General features: G+C 36.8%; 1 protein-coding gene across 1 annotated transcript; it reads right to left on the reverse strand.

The window, feature by feature from the left end:
- Positions 1-12895: 12895 nt before the first annotated feature.
- LOC107789599 (hypothetical protein At1g04090) lies at positions 12896-16898 on the reverse strand. Its single transcript, XM_016611437.2, has 2 exons — positions 16531-16898; positions 12896-15283 (listed from the first exon to the last, which is right to left on the reverse strand). Exons 1-2 carry the CDS (start codon positions 16631-16633, stop codon positions 13671-13673), a joined length of 1716 nt encoding a protein of 571 aa, XP_016466923.1. The 5' UTR covers positions 16634-16898; the 3' UTR covers positions 12896-13670.
- Positions 16899-17034: the final 136 nt, after the last annotated feature.

Raw genomic sequence — 17034 nt, forward strand, 5'->3', positions numbered from 1 at the left:
CCACTTTAGCATACTTAAGGGACTAAATATGCTCAGGGTTATATTTGAGGGACCAAAATAGACTTACCCTAAAAAATAAGGGACAATATTGGTCAAAACCAAGTAGTTTGATGCATAAAAGTCATTCAAACTAAATCATCAAACACTCTCATTGACGTTTGGTAAAATACTATGGGCGTTAACGTGGTTTTTTACTTCCATTATGACATTTGTGTTGTTATTAATACGACGGAAGAAAAAGATGTATTAAGTGTGAAGGGTAGGGAGCCACTTAACAATAGAAAGTAATAATTAGATAGGCAGAAGAAGAATCATTATACGTTTCGACGCCCCTTAAGTCTTGAGGACAGTAAAAAAAGAGGAGGAACTACCATTTGCCTTTTCATCTGCTTGACTTGCAGATAGACTCTACGGAAATCTTGATGGTGACAATAGATTATGAGCCTCCTTTTCTATTTTTCTATTTTTCTTTGGTGTGTTGTCACTATTTGTACCACATTTGCTTCTTAATTAACCATTCAATTCAAAGCATACATCAAATGAAATTCCACTTGAGTTATAGCCTTTATGACCTAGCTTTTTCGACAGCTAAAACTACTCTTTTTCTTCATTGAAGACTTGAGATTTGACCAAAAATTAAAGTTTTTGTGCTTGCTATTCAAATTTCCATTCTTTCTAGAAGAAAAAACATAAGCATAAAATTATTACTATCTTTTAGCGACAAAAAAAACCGTATTAGAAATTTATAATTTTAACAAACTTCCTCTCATTAATTCAACCAATATATCTCTCAAATACTAAAAAAAAAATGCTTCTCAAATAAATTTGGTCATTTGTACTTTTAACTTTCTTGATAGCAGACATGACTCATAAGTTTTCGCGTAAGTACATGCTCCATCTTACGTAACTTATACAAGCATGTTTGGTCAGCTTCAAAAATTAGCTTATTTGAAAAGTATTTATTTTTTAAAAGTATTTTTGATGAAAAATAGTTTGTGTATGATTAATTAATTTGAAAAATATTTCTCAGAAATAATTAGTGTTTGACCAAACTTTTAAAAAGTGATTATAAGTGTATTTTTCTCAAAAATATTTTTTTTTAAAAATGCTTTTGAGAAAAAAATATGTTTTTTTTCTTCTCCAAAACTACTTCTGATGCTTCTCCAAGACTGCTTCTCCTCAGAAGCATTTTTTTTTCCTAAGCTTAGCCAAACACTAACCTGTTCTCTAGCTTCTAATTTCACTTGACTTTTAACTTGTTTAGTTGTACTTCCTGTTCTTCTTTTAGGACTAGTAATTAGTAATGCTGAATAAGAAATAAGAATATGGCAGAATTAAATCCGTTCTTTTGTTTTGTATTTTGGAAAGATCGTTTTATTCATTTAGAGCATATTTAAAGCTAATGTAACTTTGCACTTTTGCTCAATTCAAATATACAAGCAGATATCAACTTGCATAAGCCCATGTAACCGATCTAACATATTGGGCCTACCACTGTAAATTGATCACACTCCGTACAGGTTTGCTTACCGGGATTAGCAAAATAATCTGTATAATTTAGTATTATTTTATCATCTGTTTAGTTAAAATTTCGTTTCCAATATATGTAATACCATGTGATGACCGGATATGTCATTTTGAAATTTAGCCTCTATTTTCGTATTTCGAGACCTCGATTAGCTCCGTTTAACGTTTCTCGAATTGTGCGTATAGTCTATGTCTTATTCCGGAAAGTATATATGTGAGAAATTGAAGAAGAATGTGAATTTTGCCTTTAAAATGACTTGAGATGACTACGGTCAACATTTTATGTAAACGGATCCGGATCAGTGTTTTGACGGTCCCGGTGGGTCCGTATCGTGATTTGGGTCTTGGGTGTATGCCCGGAATATAATTCGAAAGTCCCTAACTTGTTTTGACTCATTTTGCCGAAAATTAGCATTTTTTTAAAGTTGGAAATTACTAAGTTTGAACGTAAGTTGACTTCTTAGTTAAACGAGTTCAAATTTTTGATGTTAAAACTTGGAATAGTTCTGTATTGCTATTTGGAACTTGTCTCTAAAATTTGGTTCAATTCGGAATTGATGCGACATGATTGAGACACTTAAACGTGATTCTAGTGTTCTTGAGTTTCACTTTGAAAGTTCATTCATTTTGAGGATTGATTCGTAGATTTATATGTTATTTTGGTGATTTGATTGCGCGAGCAAGTTCGTATGATGTCATTACACTTGTGTGCATGTTTGGTTTAGAGCCCGAGGGGCTCAGGTGAGTTTCGGATAGACTACAGATTGATTTTGGACTTTGGAGATAGTTGATGTCTTCTCTAGTGTGGTCTGCATTTGCGAGCATGGGCTGGCTTGGGTGGTTTCGCATTTGCGAGTACTATGTTCGCATTTGCGAACTAGGCAGTGATCGCAATTGCGATCTCAGAGTCACATTTGCGACTCAGCAGTCCTCGAGCAGTCTTCGCATTTGCGAAGAAATGGTGCGCAACGAAGGTTGGAAGTTCGCAATTGCGAAACAAATGTCACATTTGCGACCTTTGTGAGTCTAAGACAGTGTTCGCATTTGCGACCCCTTTCTCGCATTTGTGATGTTCGAAGTTGCGAACAAGACTTCGCAATTGTGACATCCGCAGCTGGGTAAAAGAGAGGGGAAAGCGGGACCTAGCTCATTTCTCACAATTTCTCAACCCTAAACACACTAGATGCGATTTTCCAAGAGACTCTTCTTCCTAAATTCATTGGTAAGTGACATTAATCTATTTTTTTTCAATTACCCATTACATTTCACGAGATTTCAATATCAAATTTAGGATTTTTATGGTAGAAATTAGGGATTTGGATAGAACTGGGAATTTTTGTAAAAATAGAATTTAGGCATCAAATTGAGGTCGAATTTTGAAACAGATCACATAACCAGGCTTGGGGGTGAATGGGTGATCGGGTTTTGGTCTGAATCTTAATTTTTTACTAAGCGAGTCCGGGCTTGACTTTTGTTGACTTTCTCAAAAAATGATCTAAATTGAATCTCTTTTATTTGTGGGTAGTTTCTAAAGCTTATTTTGAATCATTTGGTCAATAATTTGCTATATTTGGTTGGTTTGGAGGCTTGTTCAAAAGGCAAGGCCGTGGTTGATTGATTGCTTGAGGTAAGGGAATTAGGAACCCTTAAACTATATGTTATGTGAATTACGTGTATAATGGCGTATATGCGAGGTGACGAGTGTATATACACCGTCAAAATAATTGTTTCCATGCCTATTTCATGAATTATCTTATTCCATGCCATAATTGCTTTCTATGCCGTAATTTGGTATTTGTCATTAATTATTCTTGTATTGAATTGTTCGTCCATCCCATGACTCTGTGACTAATTGCTACTTGCCTTTATTGTCTCACTTGCACACCTTAATTGTCACGTATTTGATTTGTCCTGTTGTTTTTGCATTATCTGTAGCATTCCTTTGATTAGCACGTGGTTCCTTTATCGCTTTGCTTTCATATCCTTTGATTGTAGAGGTTATTGTAAACTAAGCTATTGGATCAGTTACGTTTGTTGAAATTGTGTTGTAGATCAGATTGCACGCCGCAACGATTGTGATATGGTGGAATAAGGAAGGATTATGATATTGATTCTGATGAGATGGTGGGATCGGGTTGTGCGCCGCAAGTGATTGTGTGTGTTATACTCGTTGTATTGTTGCTATTGCGTTGATTTTCAACATTCTTATATGGAATTATGAGATCGGTTATTCTGGGTTCTCTGATTACGAGGATTGAGTTCATTCTCATAAATTAACTGCCTTACTTCCATTTCATGTTTTCCTTCCCTGTTATTATTATTATACTTGATATTTAGCTTAATGTACACTTATTTTGATATATATTGCCTCGCATTGTGCTTATGTCTCGTAGATTTCATATGTATAATATAATGATTTGTGCTAATTTATGGTATTTCTATGTGTAGGAATTATTCAGATGCGATTTGGGACGAAAGTGCGCGGATTGGAGCGAAAATGGGAAGAAAAGGTGAAATGGCCTAGTTGAGGGCCACATGCAGCGTGGGGCATTGCTTGTGGCGCACAAAGTAGAATGCTGAAAAGTTGAGCGCCAGGGCAAGCGCCCCACGTTGCCCTGGACGCTCAAAACGGAACATGTCCTATTTCGATCGGTACTCAGTTATTTCGACCCAAAGACGCCCCCCAACTCATATAAAAGCCAACCTAAACCTATTTTGGGGGGAGGGGGGGGGGAGGGGGACATTTTTGAGAACAACTTTTGACCAAGGGAGAGTACAGAGCCGTCGTGGACGCCGAGTTTCATCTTTTATGCCGCCAAACTTAGTAATTGTTATGTTTCTTTGTATGATTTATTGTTCTGCTACCATGTCTATGCGGAGCTAAACTTTAAGTTCTAGGATTGTGGTTCTTTCATGACTATTGTTATTCGGATATTGGTTTTGCTTTATTGATTTATCATATTGGTTTATTTATTCAATCATGCGTTTAATTATTTGATTGATTGATCACCAATTGAATACTATCTACGAATCTAGAATTGAACTCGAAAGTGGAAATTCTAGATTGCTTATAAGATTGAGTAGAGCTAGAACCTAGGCATCGAGGAATGGATTCGCTGTTAGGATAGACATATACCTAATTACCTTGCTTGGTTGATGTACATGAATTATAATTGTGTTCTTGTTGATTCTAACTCCATAGACATATAGACGTTAAATTAGCTTGAATAGTCGAGTAAGAACTCGACAAATTCTTATGAGCAATATTAACCATGTCAACCAATAAGCTAGATGAATTAGTTAGTCAATTCAATTGAATAATACAATAGGAGTGTTGGATAGCCCATAACCCTAGATTATTTTCATTACATTGATAACATAATAATTTGTTCTTCCTTTGTTCAAAGTTCATTATTTGTTTTCTTTTTATTTTAATTAGATTAAGGTCATATGATTCTAGATTTAATTCTTGTTCTGATAATTAGGATAGTTTAATTTAACTAATAGTTAATCACAAGTCCTCGTGGGTTCGACATCCGACTTTTAGTCACTTTATTACTTGACGACCGCGTGTACTTGCGTGTGCGTTTGGCCGCAACAAGTTTTTGGCGTTATTGCCGGGAACATAGAAATTAGCTATTTTTATATATTAGATATTTATTTATTTATTTTATCTATTCATGTTTTTTTTGTTTTAGTTTAGTTAGTATTTTTTATTTATTTTAGCATGGCATCTTGGAATAAAAATTGTTCGAATGATGGTTATTCTTATTTTGATGATCCCTGTCCATATTGCGGAGGCCCCCACTGGTGAAAAAATTGTCAGAATATTCCCGGGAGTGAGTTATGCGCACAATCGCAATCCTTTAAGTGGAATATTTGTAATATATGTGGTGGTCAAGGTAGTCATTGGGATGGTTGTCCTAATTCTTTTTATCTTTCACTGAGCCCATATTATGATCTTTCTAATAGTATTTTGTGAGTTTGACAGGGGCAATGAAGTGCAAGATATGGAATGCGATGCATATATTAGGGATATTTCGAGGCAAGTAGTAGAGCAGCAAGATGAACTCAAAAAAGATATGAAAAGAATGAGGGCAACAATCACAAGAATGAAAGCCAATGTTACACCCTGTGCGTCCCAAGGTGACGTAATGAATATGAGACTTGTTAATCATAATTTAAATGATTTTAAAGTCATAATATGGCTATATATGACGTTTGGATAGAAAATTTGAAGTTTGGGAAAAATCGAATTAAAGTTGCAGAAAAACCGATTAAGGATTTGCCTTGTAACAAAGCTTTTTGAGAAATAAATTTCGTGTCCTATATGAGGTCTTTTTGGGATATATTATATACCAAATTGAAGGTCTAGGAATTTAGTTTCTAACACTCTTAACCGTTCATTCATACGACACCCGAATAAAAGGTTATAAGCGTTGGAAGAAGGACTAATGCGAGGGTGCCAAGTAGCACATTTTGACTTTTCAAACAAAATTGGTATTTATATCCTTATCTCGTTTGTTTCTTCAATTTTTCAGAACACACAACCAAATAAGACCCCTAACTTTACTCTTAAGCTCTCTGCAAGAGCTTCAAACAAGATTATCATCCCGGGCATGGAATCAAGAAGCGATAACATTAAAACGATCCCTACGACGTAAGTATCGCTATATCGCCTCTTTTCTTTTTGTAGTTTGAGTTTTGGAAGGTACTTCATAGTTAAGAAAACGTGTACTTTCTGTAATTAAGTATTTAAATATCAAGGAAGGTTGATAAATTCGTTTCCTAATAGTTAGAACTCACGGGACGGTGATCGGAAGCCGTGAGTTTGAGTTATTCACTTGTAATGGACTATTTTGTATTGCTGTTGGGCTGCGTATTTTACTACTATTTTGTGAAGTTTTGGAGGAGTAAGGGTGTGGAGAAACACCACATAAATTCAGGGTGGTGGGCTGGTCGTTCGTCGTAACATTTTCGGGCTGTTTGACACTACTACGATGGTCGTTTTGTGTATGAAGAGATTGGGGTGTGTTGGGCTGTTTTATAGTATTTTGTGGTGCATATAAGGTTGGAAAACAATGTATACATGTTGATATTGTTGTATTCTTGTGTTGTTGGTGTTATCTTGAATTTGGAGGAAGTAAGGATTATAGGGGAGATGCTGCCCATTTTAATACAAAATAAGCTTGTCGTTCGTTGTGCGATAGTTATACCTTTCGTAACTTAATGATAGTATTATTATCGTTGTTGTAGATTAAGGTACGAAGATGCGAGTTCAACTTGATGATTGGAAAGATTATGATAAGGTATGTTAAGGCTAAGCCCTTCCTTCATTTTGTCATGATCCCGTAACTACATAGGTTTGATAATGAGACATAAAGAGAATTTAGTATTCATGAATTTATTCACATTATCCTAGTCTCGGAAGTTACAGTATTCTCCTTTATCGGGACTTTATATTCAGTTAAGTATTGTTTTCTTCCAGTCAAGAGAGCAGAGGGTCTATATATATATATATATATATATACACACAGTATTACAGTATTTTCACCACCATCGAAGCTATAATCGGTGGGCAGGCCCCTATTGGGCAACCTCCGATCAGATGGTAAGTTATATACCGAGCCTACTGTGGCCGAGCGCCTATGAGCGAGCCCAGAATGGCTGAGATCCAGATCGTAGTATGGCCAAACACCTATGAGCGAGCCTACTATGGCAGAGCAGTTACACATACCGAGCCTTATAAGGTCGGACATCTATTTTACTTACTATATAGAGAGAGTTGAGTCAGTATCAACAGGTAAGCATATCTTCAGATTATTTTTGATTTCCAGTTACATTCAGTTATTATATCATCAGTTTAGTTTCAGCTTCCAGTTATTTTGTTTCCTTACATACTCAGTACATTATTTCGTACTGACGTCCCTTTGCCGAGGACGCTACATTTCATACCTGCAGGTCCTGATAGACAGCTGGATAGACCTTCCCAGTAGACAGAGCCAAATATCAGCTTGGTTGGTAAGCTCCGCTTCCTCGGAGTTACCAGGTCTAGACCTTGGAGTCCGTTTTATATATACAGGTTTGATGGGTAGGTCGAGGCCTTGTCCCGACCATGATACAGTTCAACTATCTCTAGAGGCTTGTAGACAAGTCATGTATAGTTTGTATATCAGTAGATGTTTATGGCGGCCTCGTCGTATTGAACATATATATATATATATATATATATATATATATATATATATATATATATATATTGAACTTTTGGGTATGTTTATCCCTCAGATGAGAGAGACGATATGTTCAGATGATTCAGAATATATATATATATATATATATATATATATATATATATATATATATATGAACTTTTGGGTATGTTTTTCCCTCAGATGAGAGAGACGATATTTTCAGATGATTCAGAATATGGCCTCATCGGCCTAGGTTAAGGGTTACCCCTCTAGAGTTCACAGTTACAGAGTGGTACGCTCGGGTCGAGTATGGTACCGAGTGCCGGCCACGCCTCTTCAGGTTTGGGGCGTGACAAACTTGGTATCAGAGCAGTTCTATGAAGAGAGCGAGTTCCAACAAGAAGAGAATTTTGAAAAAATGAAGATTTTGAGCCATATGTCGCTGGTGGAACAATCCGAAAGATTAGAAATATTTGAGGCTCAACGTGAGGAAATTACAAATGAGATGAGATATTTTATAGAAGGAAGAACTGAATTGGGACAAGAGATCGATAAATTTGGTACTACTATTCACGATTTTGAGGCTCAATTGAATACAAAGGTTGATGCGTCTAACGCTCAACAAAATAGTAATGAGTTGTGTAAAGCTGAAAAGGAGCTTATACGCCAAATTGAGGAGCTAAAAGTGGAGAGCCAATCACTCGAGCATATTTTTGTTGATGATGCCCATATTGAGAAAAGTACACTATAGCCATATGAGGGAGTAGATAATATTATTTTGGGATACTTGAGTGTGTGTGTATATGGGGATGTAAATTGTAGTACAATTCATGAGTTAGGGCGCATTAGAGTTCATTCCAATCATTTTTCTACATTATTTTTTAAATAGTAAGATAGTAATCGAGCCATCTAAGTCCATGGAGGAGTCAAAGAGTGAGGATGCGTGTGCCTATATTCTTGAATTTGTTGTACTAAAAAGCAAAAATTACATTCCTCATCTAAAGGTCGAGAAATACAGAGTGAAATATTTATTACTTGACCTGATTTTTTTTGTAGCCCCATCAAAAGAGCATAGTAGAAATCTTGAAGCCAAATTAGGGGCCCAATTCATAAGTTCAAGATGGAGGCAAAAAATGGGTCATGTCGTGCCGCGACATTAAATTAGGCGCTTGTTAGGAGGCAACCCAACTTTACTGCTTTCTTTTATTTTTATTTATTTAATTTTTCTATTATTTTTGTAGTGTTGTTTTATTTTGTAGGATTATGAGTATAGGAAGAAAAGCCAATGGAAGTATGCAAAAGCGAACCAGATGGTGAGAACTAAGTGTGGGGTGCCCACACAAAGGGAAGTCTGAGTACCCCGTAAGCCGCTATTGCTTCGGCCTTTGGCCTTTCAGGGAGTTTCTTGTCCACCCTCGTTATTATTTTGCTTTATTTGTGCATTGGGCTGCACTCTTTTAAGTGTGGGGTGAGAGAATTTCTCTAGATAATTAGTAGTAGTATGTTAGAAAATGTTAACTTTTTATTTTGATTTTAGCTACTTATTTTTATTTTCGTAGTTGTGTAGTATTTTAGTAGCTTAATTTATTTTTTTAAAATGTGAAAAATAAGAAAAATTAAAAAAAAATCGAAAAAGGTAGAAAAACTGGACTCCTCCTAACGATGGATATCCTAGACAGTTTTCTTGAGGGATTAAAGTCTAAACAAAAATTCAAAAATATGTCTTTTAGCTTTCTTTAAGTAGTAATAATCCCCTTTGGTTTTTCTTTGTGTCTCGATTCTTTTCCATGGGATGTAGTTTGAACCGGGTAGTAGTTTTTTCTTTTATTTTTTTTTTTTATTTTTAGAGTAGATTAGAATTTAGGGAATAAATGGAGGAAGAAAGAAGAGATTCCTATGCACCTTGACTCGCTTGATAGTACCATATTTAGGCTTTGGCACGTGTAGCATCTTCCCTATATTTTGAAATTGATCTTGATGTATTTATAAATTGGATATCATGTTTTGTGGCGCCTACGTCTCATTTATTTGACTATTGTTCGCTTTGTGCTTAATGTTTAATATCTCGTGGCTCCGTGAATACTTGTATTAATTTGAGGGTCGGAATGTGACCGTCCCTTAGTGAGTCATGTGCCATGTGTGGTAAGGTTTTTGTGTAGCCCAAATTTTTGTGATTGAGTCTAGAACTTGCCCGGTATGTGAGTTGAAGCGAAATTTTAGGTGATACTCGGTTTGAAAAATAATTTTAGGCTTTCTTTGATCTTTTTGAGCTTTATTGCTTATCACAAATAAAATCTATCCCTAGTTAACCGTTTTGAGCCTATACGCTTTTATTTGGCACCCATATTACAAGCTTATGCCCCTTTTTATTCTTAATTGACATTATTTTGATCCTTTACCTCTTAAGGCACTTTAATTGTAAAATGAGTGCTAAAAGAAGTAAGAAGGGACTAAGCGTGGGGTGACTTTTGAGTGGAACCAATGAAAGAAAGAAGAGTGCACTTATTTTGTAAAATAATACACCACTAGCGGAAATTCATAAAGGAAGAAAAAAAGGAAGAAAAATCTGAAAAAAGAAAAAGAAAAAAATAGTAGATGAATAAATATCTTGTTTTTGCCAGTGGAGTGTAAAACGACGATAGTGCTTAAAGAAAAAGAAAATATTGTTAGGGGTGATATTATTTGTGAAGTTGAAGTTGAATTGAGGAAATATGCGCTTTAAGTTTATTATATGATGTGTTAAAGAGCTTAGGAGGGTGAACTACTATTTCTAAATATATCATACCCGTCCCTTAGCCCACATTACAACCTGGAAAAAGTCCTAATTGATTTTAGATCAAGTGAGCTTACATTAGTAGAGATTTACATTAAGGCCAAGCCTATGGTACCTTTTTGCATGCATGTGACTTCTTTGTGAGAGTGAGAGATTTTCTTTGATGGATGTGAGTCCTTGAATTATATTTGATCATGAGATTCGAATGTGCGGATTCAACTTAGTCATTTGTTCTTGTTGTGAGAACACATGGTTTCATGAGGGATGGGTAACATTATTAGACTTCTCTAGGATATTGGGTGTTCAAGCCATGAGTGCATTTTTGATGCTAGGATTGTTGTGAGCATGTTGTCTTTGTTTGAATATTTTTGAAGAATGACATAAGTAAAGCGAAGTGTATGTGATTGCATATGCTAGAGTTTAATTGTTGCCATAAACCATGGTCATTGGTATAGAGTGCTCAAAGATAAGAGTAATTTATTGGTTGACTCGAATACGAGCAATGTTAAGTGTGGGGTGTTGATATTTAGCTTAATGTATGCTTATTTTGATGTATATTGCCTCGCATGTGCTCATGTCTCGTAGATTTCGGATGTATAATATAATGATTTGTGCTAATTTATGGTATTTATATGTGTAGGAATCATTTGGATACGATTTGGGATGAAAGTGCGTGAATTGGAGCGAAAATAGGAAGAAAAGGCAAAAGTGCACATTTGAGGGCCACATGCAACGTCAGGGTGCTGCCTGTGGCGCACAAAACAGAATGCTGAAAAGTTGAGCGCCAGGGCCAGCGCCTACGCTGCTCTGGACGCTCAAAACGGGAACATGTCCTGTTTCGATCGGGCCTCGGTTATTTCGACCCCAAGACGCCCCCAACTCATATAAAAGCCAACCTAAACCTATTTTGCAGGGGGGGCACTTTTGAGAACAACTTTTGACAAAGGTGTACATAGCCGCCGTGGAGGCCGAGTTTCATCTTTTCTGCCGCCAAACTTAGTAATTTTTATATTTCTTTGTATGATTTGTTGTTTTGCTACCATGTATATGTGGAGCTAAACTTCACGTTCTAGGGTTGTGGTTCTTTCATGACTATTGTTATTCAGGATTGATTTTACTTTCTTGATTTATCATATTGCTTTATTTATTCAATCATGCGGTTAATTATTTGATTGCTTGATCACCAATTGAATACTATCTATGAATCTAGAATTGAACTCGAAAGTGGGAATTCTAGATTGCTTATAGGATTGAGTAGAGCAAGTTCTCGAACCTGGGCATCGTGGAATGGATTCACTATTAGGATAGACATATACCTAATTGTCTTGCTTGGTTGATGTACATGAATTATAATTGCGTCCTTGTTGATTCTAACTCCATAGACATATGGGCGTTAAATTAGCTTGGATATGCGAGTAAGAACTCGACAAATTCTTATGAGCAATATTAACCATGTCAACCAATAAGCTAGATGAATTAGTTAGTCAATTCAATTGAATAATACAATAGGAATGTTGGATAACCCATAACCCTGGATCGTTTTCATTACATTGATAACATAAAAAATTGTTCTACCTTTGTTCAAAGTTCATTTTTTTTTTTTCATTTTAAGTAGATTAAGGTCATATGATTATAGGTTTAATTCTTGTTCAGATAATTAGGATAGTCTAATTTAGTTAATAGTTAATCCCAAGTCCTCGTGGGTTCGACATCCGACTTTTAGTCACTTTATTACTTGACGACCGCATATACTTGCGTGTGCGTTTGGCCGCAATAATATTGCGTACATGTTATTGTAAGTGGCCCGCCTTAGCCTCGTCACTACTTCGTCGAGGTTAGGCGCGACACTTACAGAGTATATGGGGTCGGTTGTCCTCACACTACACTCTGCACTTTTTGTGTAGATTTCGGTGTGGGTCCTAGCGGCGTTCAATAGATTTGCTCGGATCTAGTTCTTGGCGGAGACTTGAGGTACAACTGCACATCGTTCGCAACCTTGTAGTCCTCTTCTACATCACCTTAGCTGTTTATTTCGATTAAGACAATTATACTTTTATTCAGACTATTATTTGTAGTACTCTAGACGCTCGTGTATTCGTGACACCAATTCTGGGATTGTATTTGGATATCGCATTTCATTAATTTATTTACTCTATTTCAGTTTATTCAGCTTATTGGTTTTCATTTGATTTGAATTGTTAAAAATGATTAATAACTATATATAACGTTAATTTGCCTAGCAAGTGAAATGTTAGGCGTTATCACGGTGCCGAATGTGGGAATTCTGGGTCCGTGACATACCAGTATGATTTTATACCTCGAGTTCAACATTGTTTTACACAAGATTCAACTTGGGTTAACTTATTGCTTTACTGGGAAAATAACATTTAAAAGACCAAAATAACCTCGATTTCATGTTTCCATTTTTTATTTACTCTAACAAGGGTAAATTTGTGAACTTTGTATTATACACAGTACATCCAGTTTTTGATGCAATGAACTAAACATCCGCTAAAAAATCATTAGCACTAAATAATCCAGTGATTATTAATCCCCATATCACAACTCAACTGTGAACTCTGCATAACTTTGTCAGCGAACCAAACATCACTCTCCTAAGTGTCTGCCTCCCCAGCTTAGTGGGACACATGGGAGACCGTCAATGCCAAACATTATATATTGGCATAACTTGCTCATATAGCAAAGAACAACCTGATGCCACAATGAAAGAGAAGCAGCACATTGCGATAGTTGCAAGAATGAAAATGGCCATAACAAGAGATCAAGAATCATTACTCTAAGGTGAAGGATTACCGCGTGGTTAATACCCTCTTGATTTATCAGTAGTGTATTCTGATCCCCTTGTGCAGATAACCAAAGAATCAACATAACTCCTCCTGCTATGGACTATGAGCTTGTGGGATCCTCAAAGTAGTCCTCACAAAGTGCTAAACTAAAGCAACTACAAAGCCCATTTCTCCACCTCTTACTTCCATTACATCTTGTGTGCTTAACTTGTTTGAACAGTCGAGTCATAAGGTAACACCTCACACTTCGACAATCGACAGTCATCAATTAAGTTGAATCTATACACAATGTTACAACATGACTTCCAACAAGCCAACTCTCATCTGCCGGCAAGAGTATATAATCATATCATATGAAAAAGAAAAGTGCTACCATCTTTCGTCTCCAACCCAATTGTTCTTCTCCTTTGGCCCAGTAGGGCCTTCCTCCTTAAACAATTCCACTGGCAACTTATCAAAAATATTCTGCACTGAGTTTCGGACCATCACTGGCAAGCGCTCTACAATTTTCTCAAGCTCCTTCCTTGAGTCGTAAATAATGGTTGGACCCCACTCTCTCATATATTGTAACCAACATGGCTCACTGACAGCTCCATGGCCGAGATACTCTGCTGCCATAATTTCATACTGGGTACTTGAATCTACGTAAAGATTACTACGGGCAGCATCATTTCTAATTCCAATCCCTAGCTTTGAGGACCCTTGCATGTAATTTCCAGGATGAGGAAAGCTAGCATGACCATTTTTTGATGAATAAACAGTAGCTTTATTTCCTGCAATAAACTCCAAATCATAAGCATCCACCCATTCACCACCGCTGTGCTGAGAAAAATAGATACTCCACAGCTCCCCTGTGAAATTGCTCACTCGAAGAGTGAAATGCTCCCAATCACCTACATGCTGACCAATTTTGCTAAGAGGAACATTCACTAGGCCTACCTTCAGAGTGGCTGGACCATTAAAGGGGCAAAAAATCCACATCGCTATATCCGTGAAAGTTCCACCTAAGGCTGGCTTCACATGAACATAAAGTTTTGCACTCTGTAAATTTCCAAACTTGACAATCTCTCTTCGAACATCGCTTGGCAAATCAATCCAGTATTGGCCATCATTTGTCCCACCGCCAGGTAAATTGGATCCGTCAGGCTCGATAGGCTTAACAACTGAATCACCTCTCGTATAGAGCAATGCACCGTTGTCGAAGAACCATTGTAGAGAAGACGGAAGATAGACCTCGTCAGGATGGAAAAATAAAGTAGGACCATAGTGCCTAATGATCGCATGAATCTGATCAAGGTTTGGCATTGCTTGTAAACTCGTATCAAAGCTCTTTAAGCATGCGATGCTTAGCTCTTCCCCCGTGCTCCAATAGCAACTACAGAAAAAGGTACCAGCTGAAATACCTTTCCCGTGCATTCCTCTATGCCGCGGTCTTATGCTCCAAACTGCCAGTACTTCTGAAAGCACAGAGCTGGTTTTGAGTATCAGGCGGTGAGTTTCACATTCATCAGTGAGGTCAGCTCGAACACATTTAACTTCCCCTAACTCAGGTTTAACAGGCTTATTAGTCGCAATGAACCCCAGGGCTTTATAACCTTCAGGTGGTTGCGGTAACCAGAAGTAACCAGATCCATCAAAGTTTTCTTCACTTTCAACATCAGAACTACTCCAGACTAACGTGTAATCTAGGGGATTCTGAAGTGCAGGCAAACAAGGATTTCCATTGCAATGATCCCCTGCCTCAGGTTTAGCCACTTCCCGAGCAACAAGTACATACCCTCGTAGAGGCTTGTTGTTAGGTTGGCAGTAGTGGCCAAGGCTAAAAAATCCATCTGACTCCCCCCTTGGCTTATAAAAGCTAACACCCTGTTTCCGGTCTTGTGACAGATTACAACCACAGACAAACTCAAACTTGCTAATTTTATGAACCTCCAATTCCCCTAGTTTAATTATTCCACTAGCAAACCCTGTAGCTGAACATTCTAAGACAGAAAACAGATTGCATTAGAAGTGTTCTTTTCTTAATTTATGTGTCAAGACAGAAAAAGATATACTAGGTTCTTATGCAATCCACTAACATGATTCTTACAGTCTATTGTGGTACAAGTTAATTACACGACCCATAAACAGATGCATTATATCATGTGACTCTGAAAACTAATGCACGTCCAAGAACATATAATATCTTCTCCAAGAAAAAGAAAGAAATAGACTCAGTAATTCTTAATTTTAACAACATCCTGATTTTATACACAGAACTTAATCATAGAGAAAACTAGGTGAATTGGATAACTATTGAAACCAGTAACATACAAGATTTTATTGATCAAACAAACCATGTAGAACGTATATGCCTTTTCATTTTCTGGCTCATTATCTCTCTATTGCTGAATGCTGATCAATCAAAGAACTTCAGCAACATCTTCCCAAACTAACTGTACTTCATTGACAACTCTAGGTACTAAAAACCTTGTAGGCCCCTTTTAAGAAGGGGCAAACAGGATAAAGCGTGAAGATATGGCATGGAAGAAACTACTAGTTAAGCACGCTGCACGCTCAATAACATGCTTGGAAATTACAATAAAGGCTACATTCTTTTCTTTACCGTGCCAAGAGAATCAAATGTTGCAACAACCTCGTGCAGCTGTAGTAGCATATACTGTTCTTTTAGAGAACAGTACGGGAACAATTTAAAGTTGATCATTGTGAACCACTAAACCACATTGTAAACAAGAACCTCGTAGAATGCTGAGTTAGTTGATGCTAAGATAAACAGATAAAAGATCAAAGAAATAATCACGTTATTGCAGCATGCCACTAAAAGCTCCTCTGGTATGGATGTGTAATTTCTAATGAACAAAAAGATGTGTCCTTCTTTCCTTGTTTTCAATGCAAAATAGGCATACAAATTATTGAAAGCAATGGTCACATAACAGAAGATTAAACCCCACATCTTAAATCAAAAGTGTAGTTATCCAGAAGGTTTATAAGCATTTTGTCAAATCCAAGTGACTCCTTTAACTAGATTGCATAGATAGATCATCAGCATAAAAACCGTCTAACTATGAGATTGGATACAGAGAATTTATGCAGCTCGCGAAAATAATTAAACATTATGGTGCAGTTGATTGATTGAATTGAAGTTTAAAGTGACTATTTTGCAACAAAGTTCCAAAAATGACAATTGACAGGCAAAAGAAACATCAACAGGGATTCCCAATTGGCATACCTTGAGGCCATTGTGGGAGGGGTGCAGGCAGAAGAAATGTGTCAGGTTCTCGAGACGAGAGATCTGAAATTCTGCTCCAACGGAAGCACTTGCACCTAAACATATTGCAGCCCAACACACCCTCTTTTTTCCCCTTCTCAATTCTCTCCCACACCTATTCAAAATTAAGTGTTTTCTCAAGATTTGGTGAGGGCATCTCTATAAAGAAAGATCAGTTTTTTAGAATACCCAATTGTTCTGGAATGAATCTTTATGCATGTAATGAGTAAGAATGTTGTTTCTGGGAATCAATAGTTCCGTGTCTTTCTGTTTCCGTAGGATGTAGGAAAGAGATTGGACGATGAATGACGACGCCAACTGTTGTTTTCGAGTCCTCACCACTCACCAGCATTTTATAGGTTACGGGCCCCCCCTTACTCATACAGGCCTAACAGAGCTATTCAAACTGGATTTCATCCTTCTAGGCCCATTAATCCTTTAAATGTTTTCATTTTATATTGTGGT

The sequence above is a fragment of the Nicotiana tabacum genome, chromosome 19 (assembly GCF_000715075.1).
Source record: "Nicotiana tabacum cultivar K326 chromosome 19, ASM71507v2, whole genome shotgun sequence".
Taxonomy (NCBI): Eukaryota; Viridiplantae; Streptophyta; class Magnoliopsida; order Solanales; family Solanaceae; genus Nicotiana; species Nicotiana tabacum.

Excerpts from the sequence above, each read along its gene's own strand:
- LOC107789599 (XM_016611437.2), bottom strand. The coding sequence starts at position 16,633 with ATGTTTAGGTGCAAGTGCTTCCGTTGGAGCAGAATTTCAGATCTCTCG. Across the intron at positions 15,284-16,530 it reads CCTCCCACAATGGCCTCAAG|AATGTTCAGCTACAGGGTTT; the intron begins GTATGCCAATTG and ends TTTCTGTCTTAG.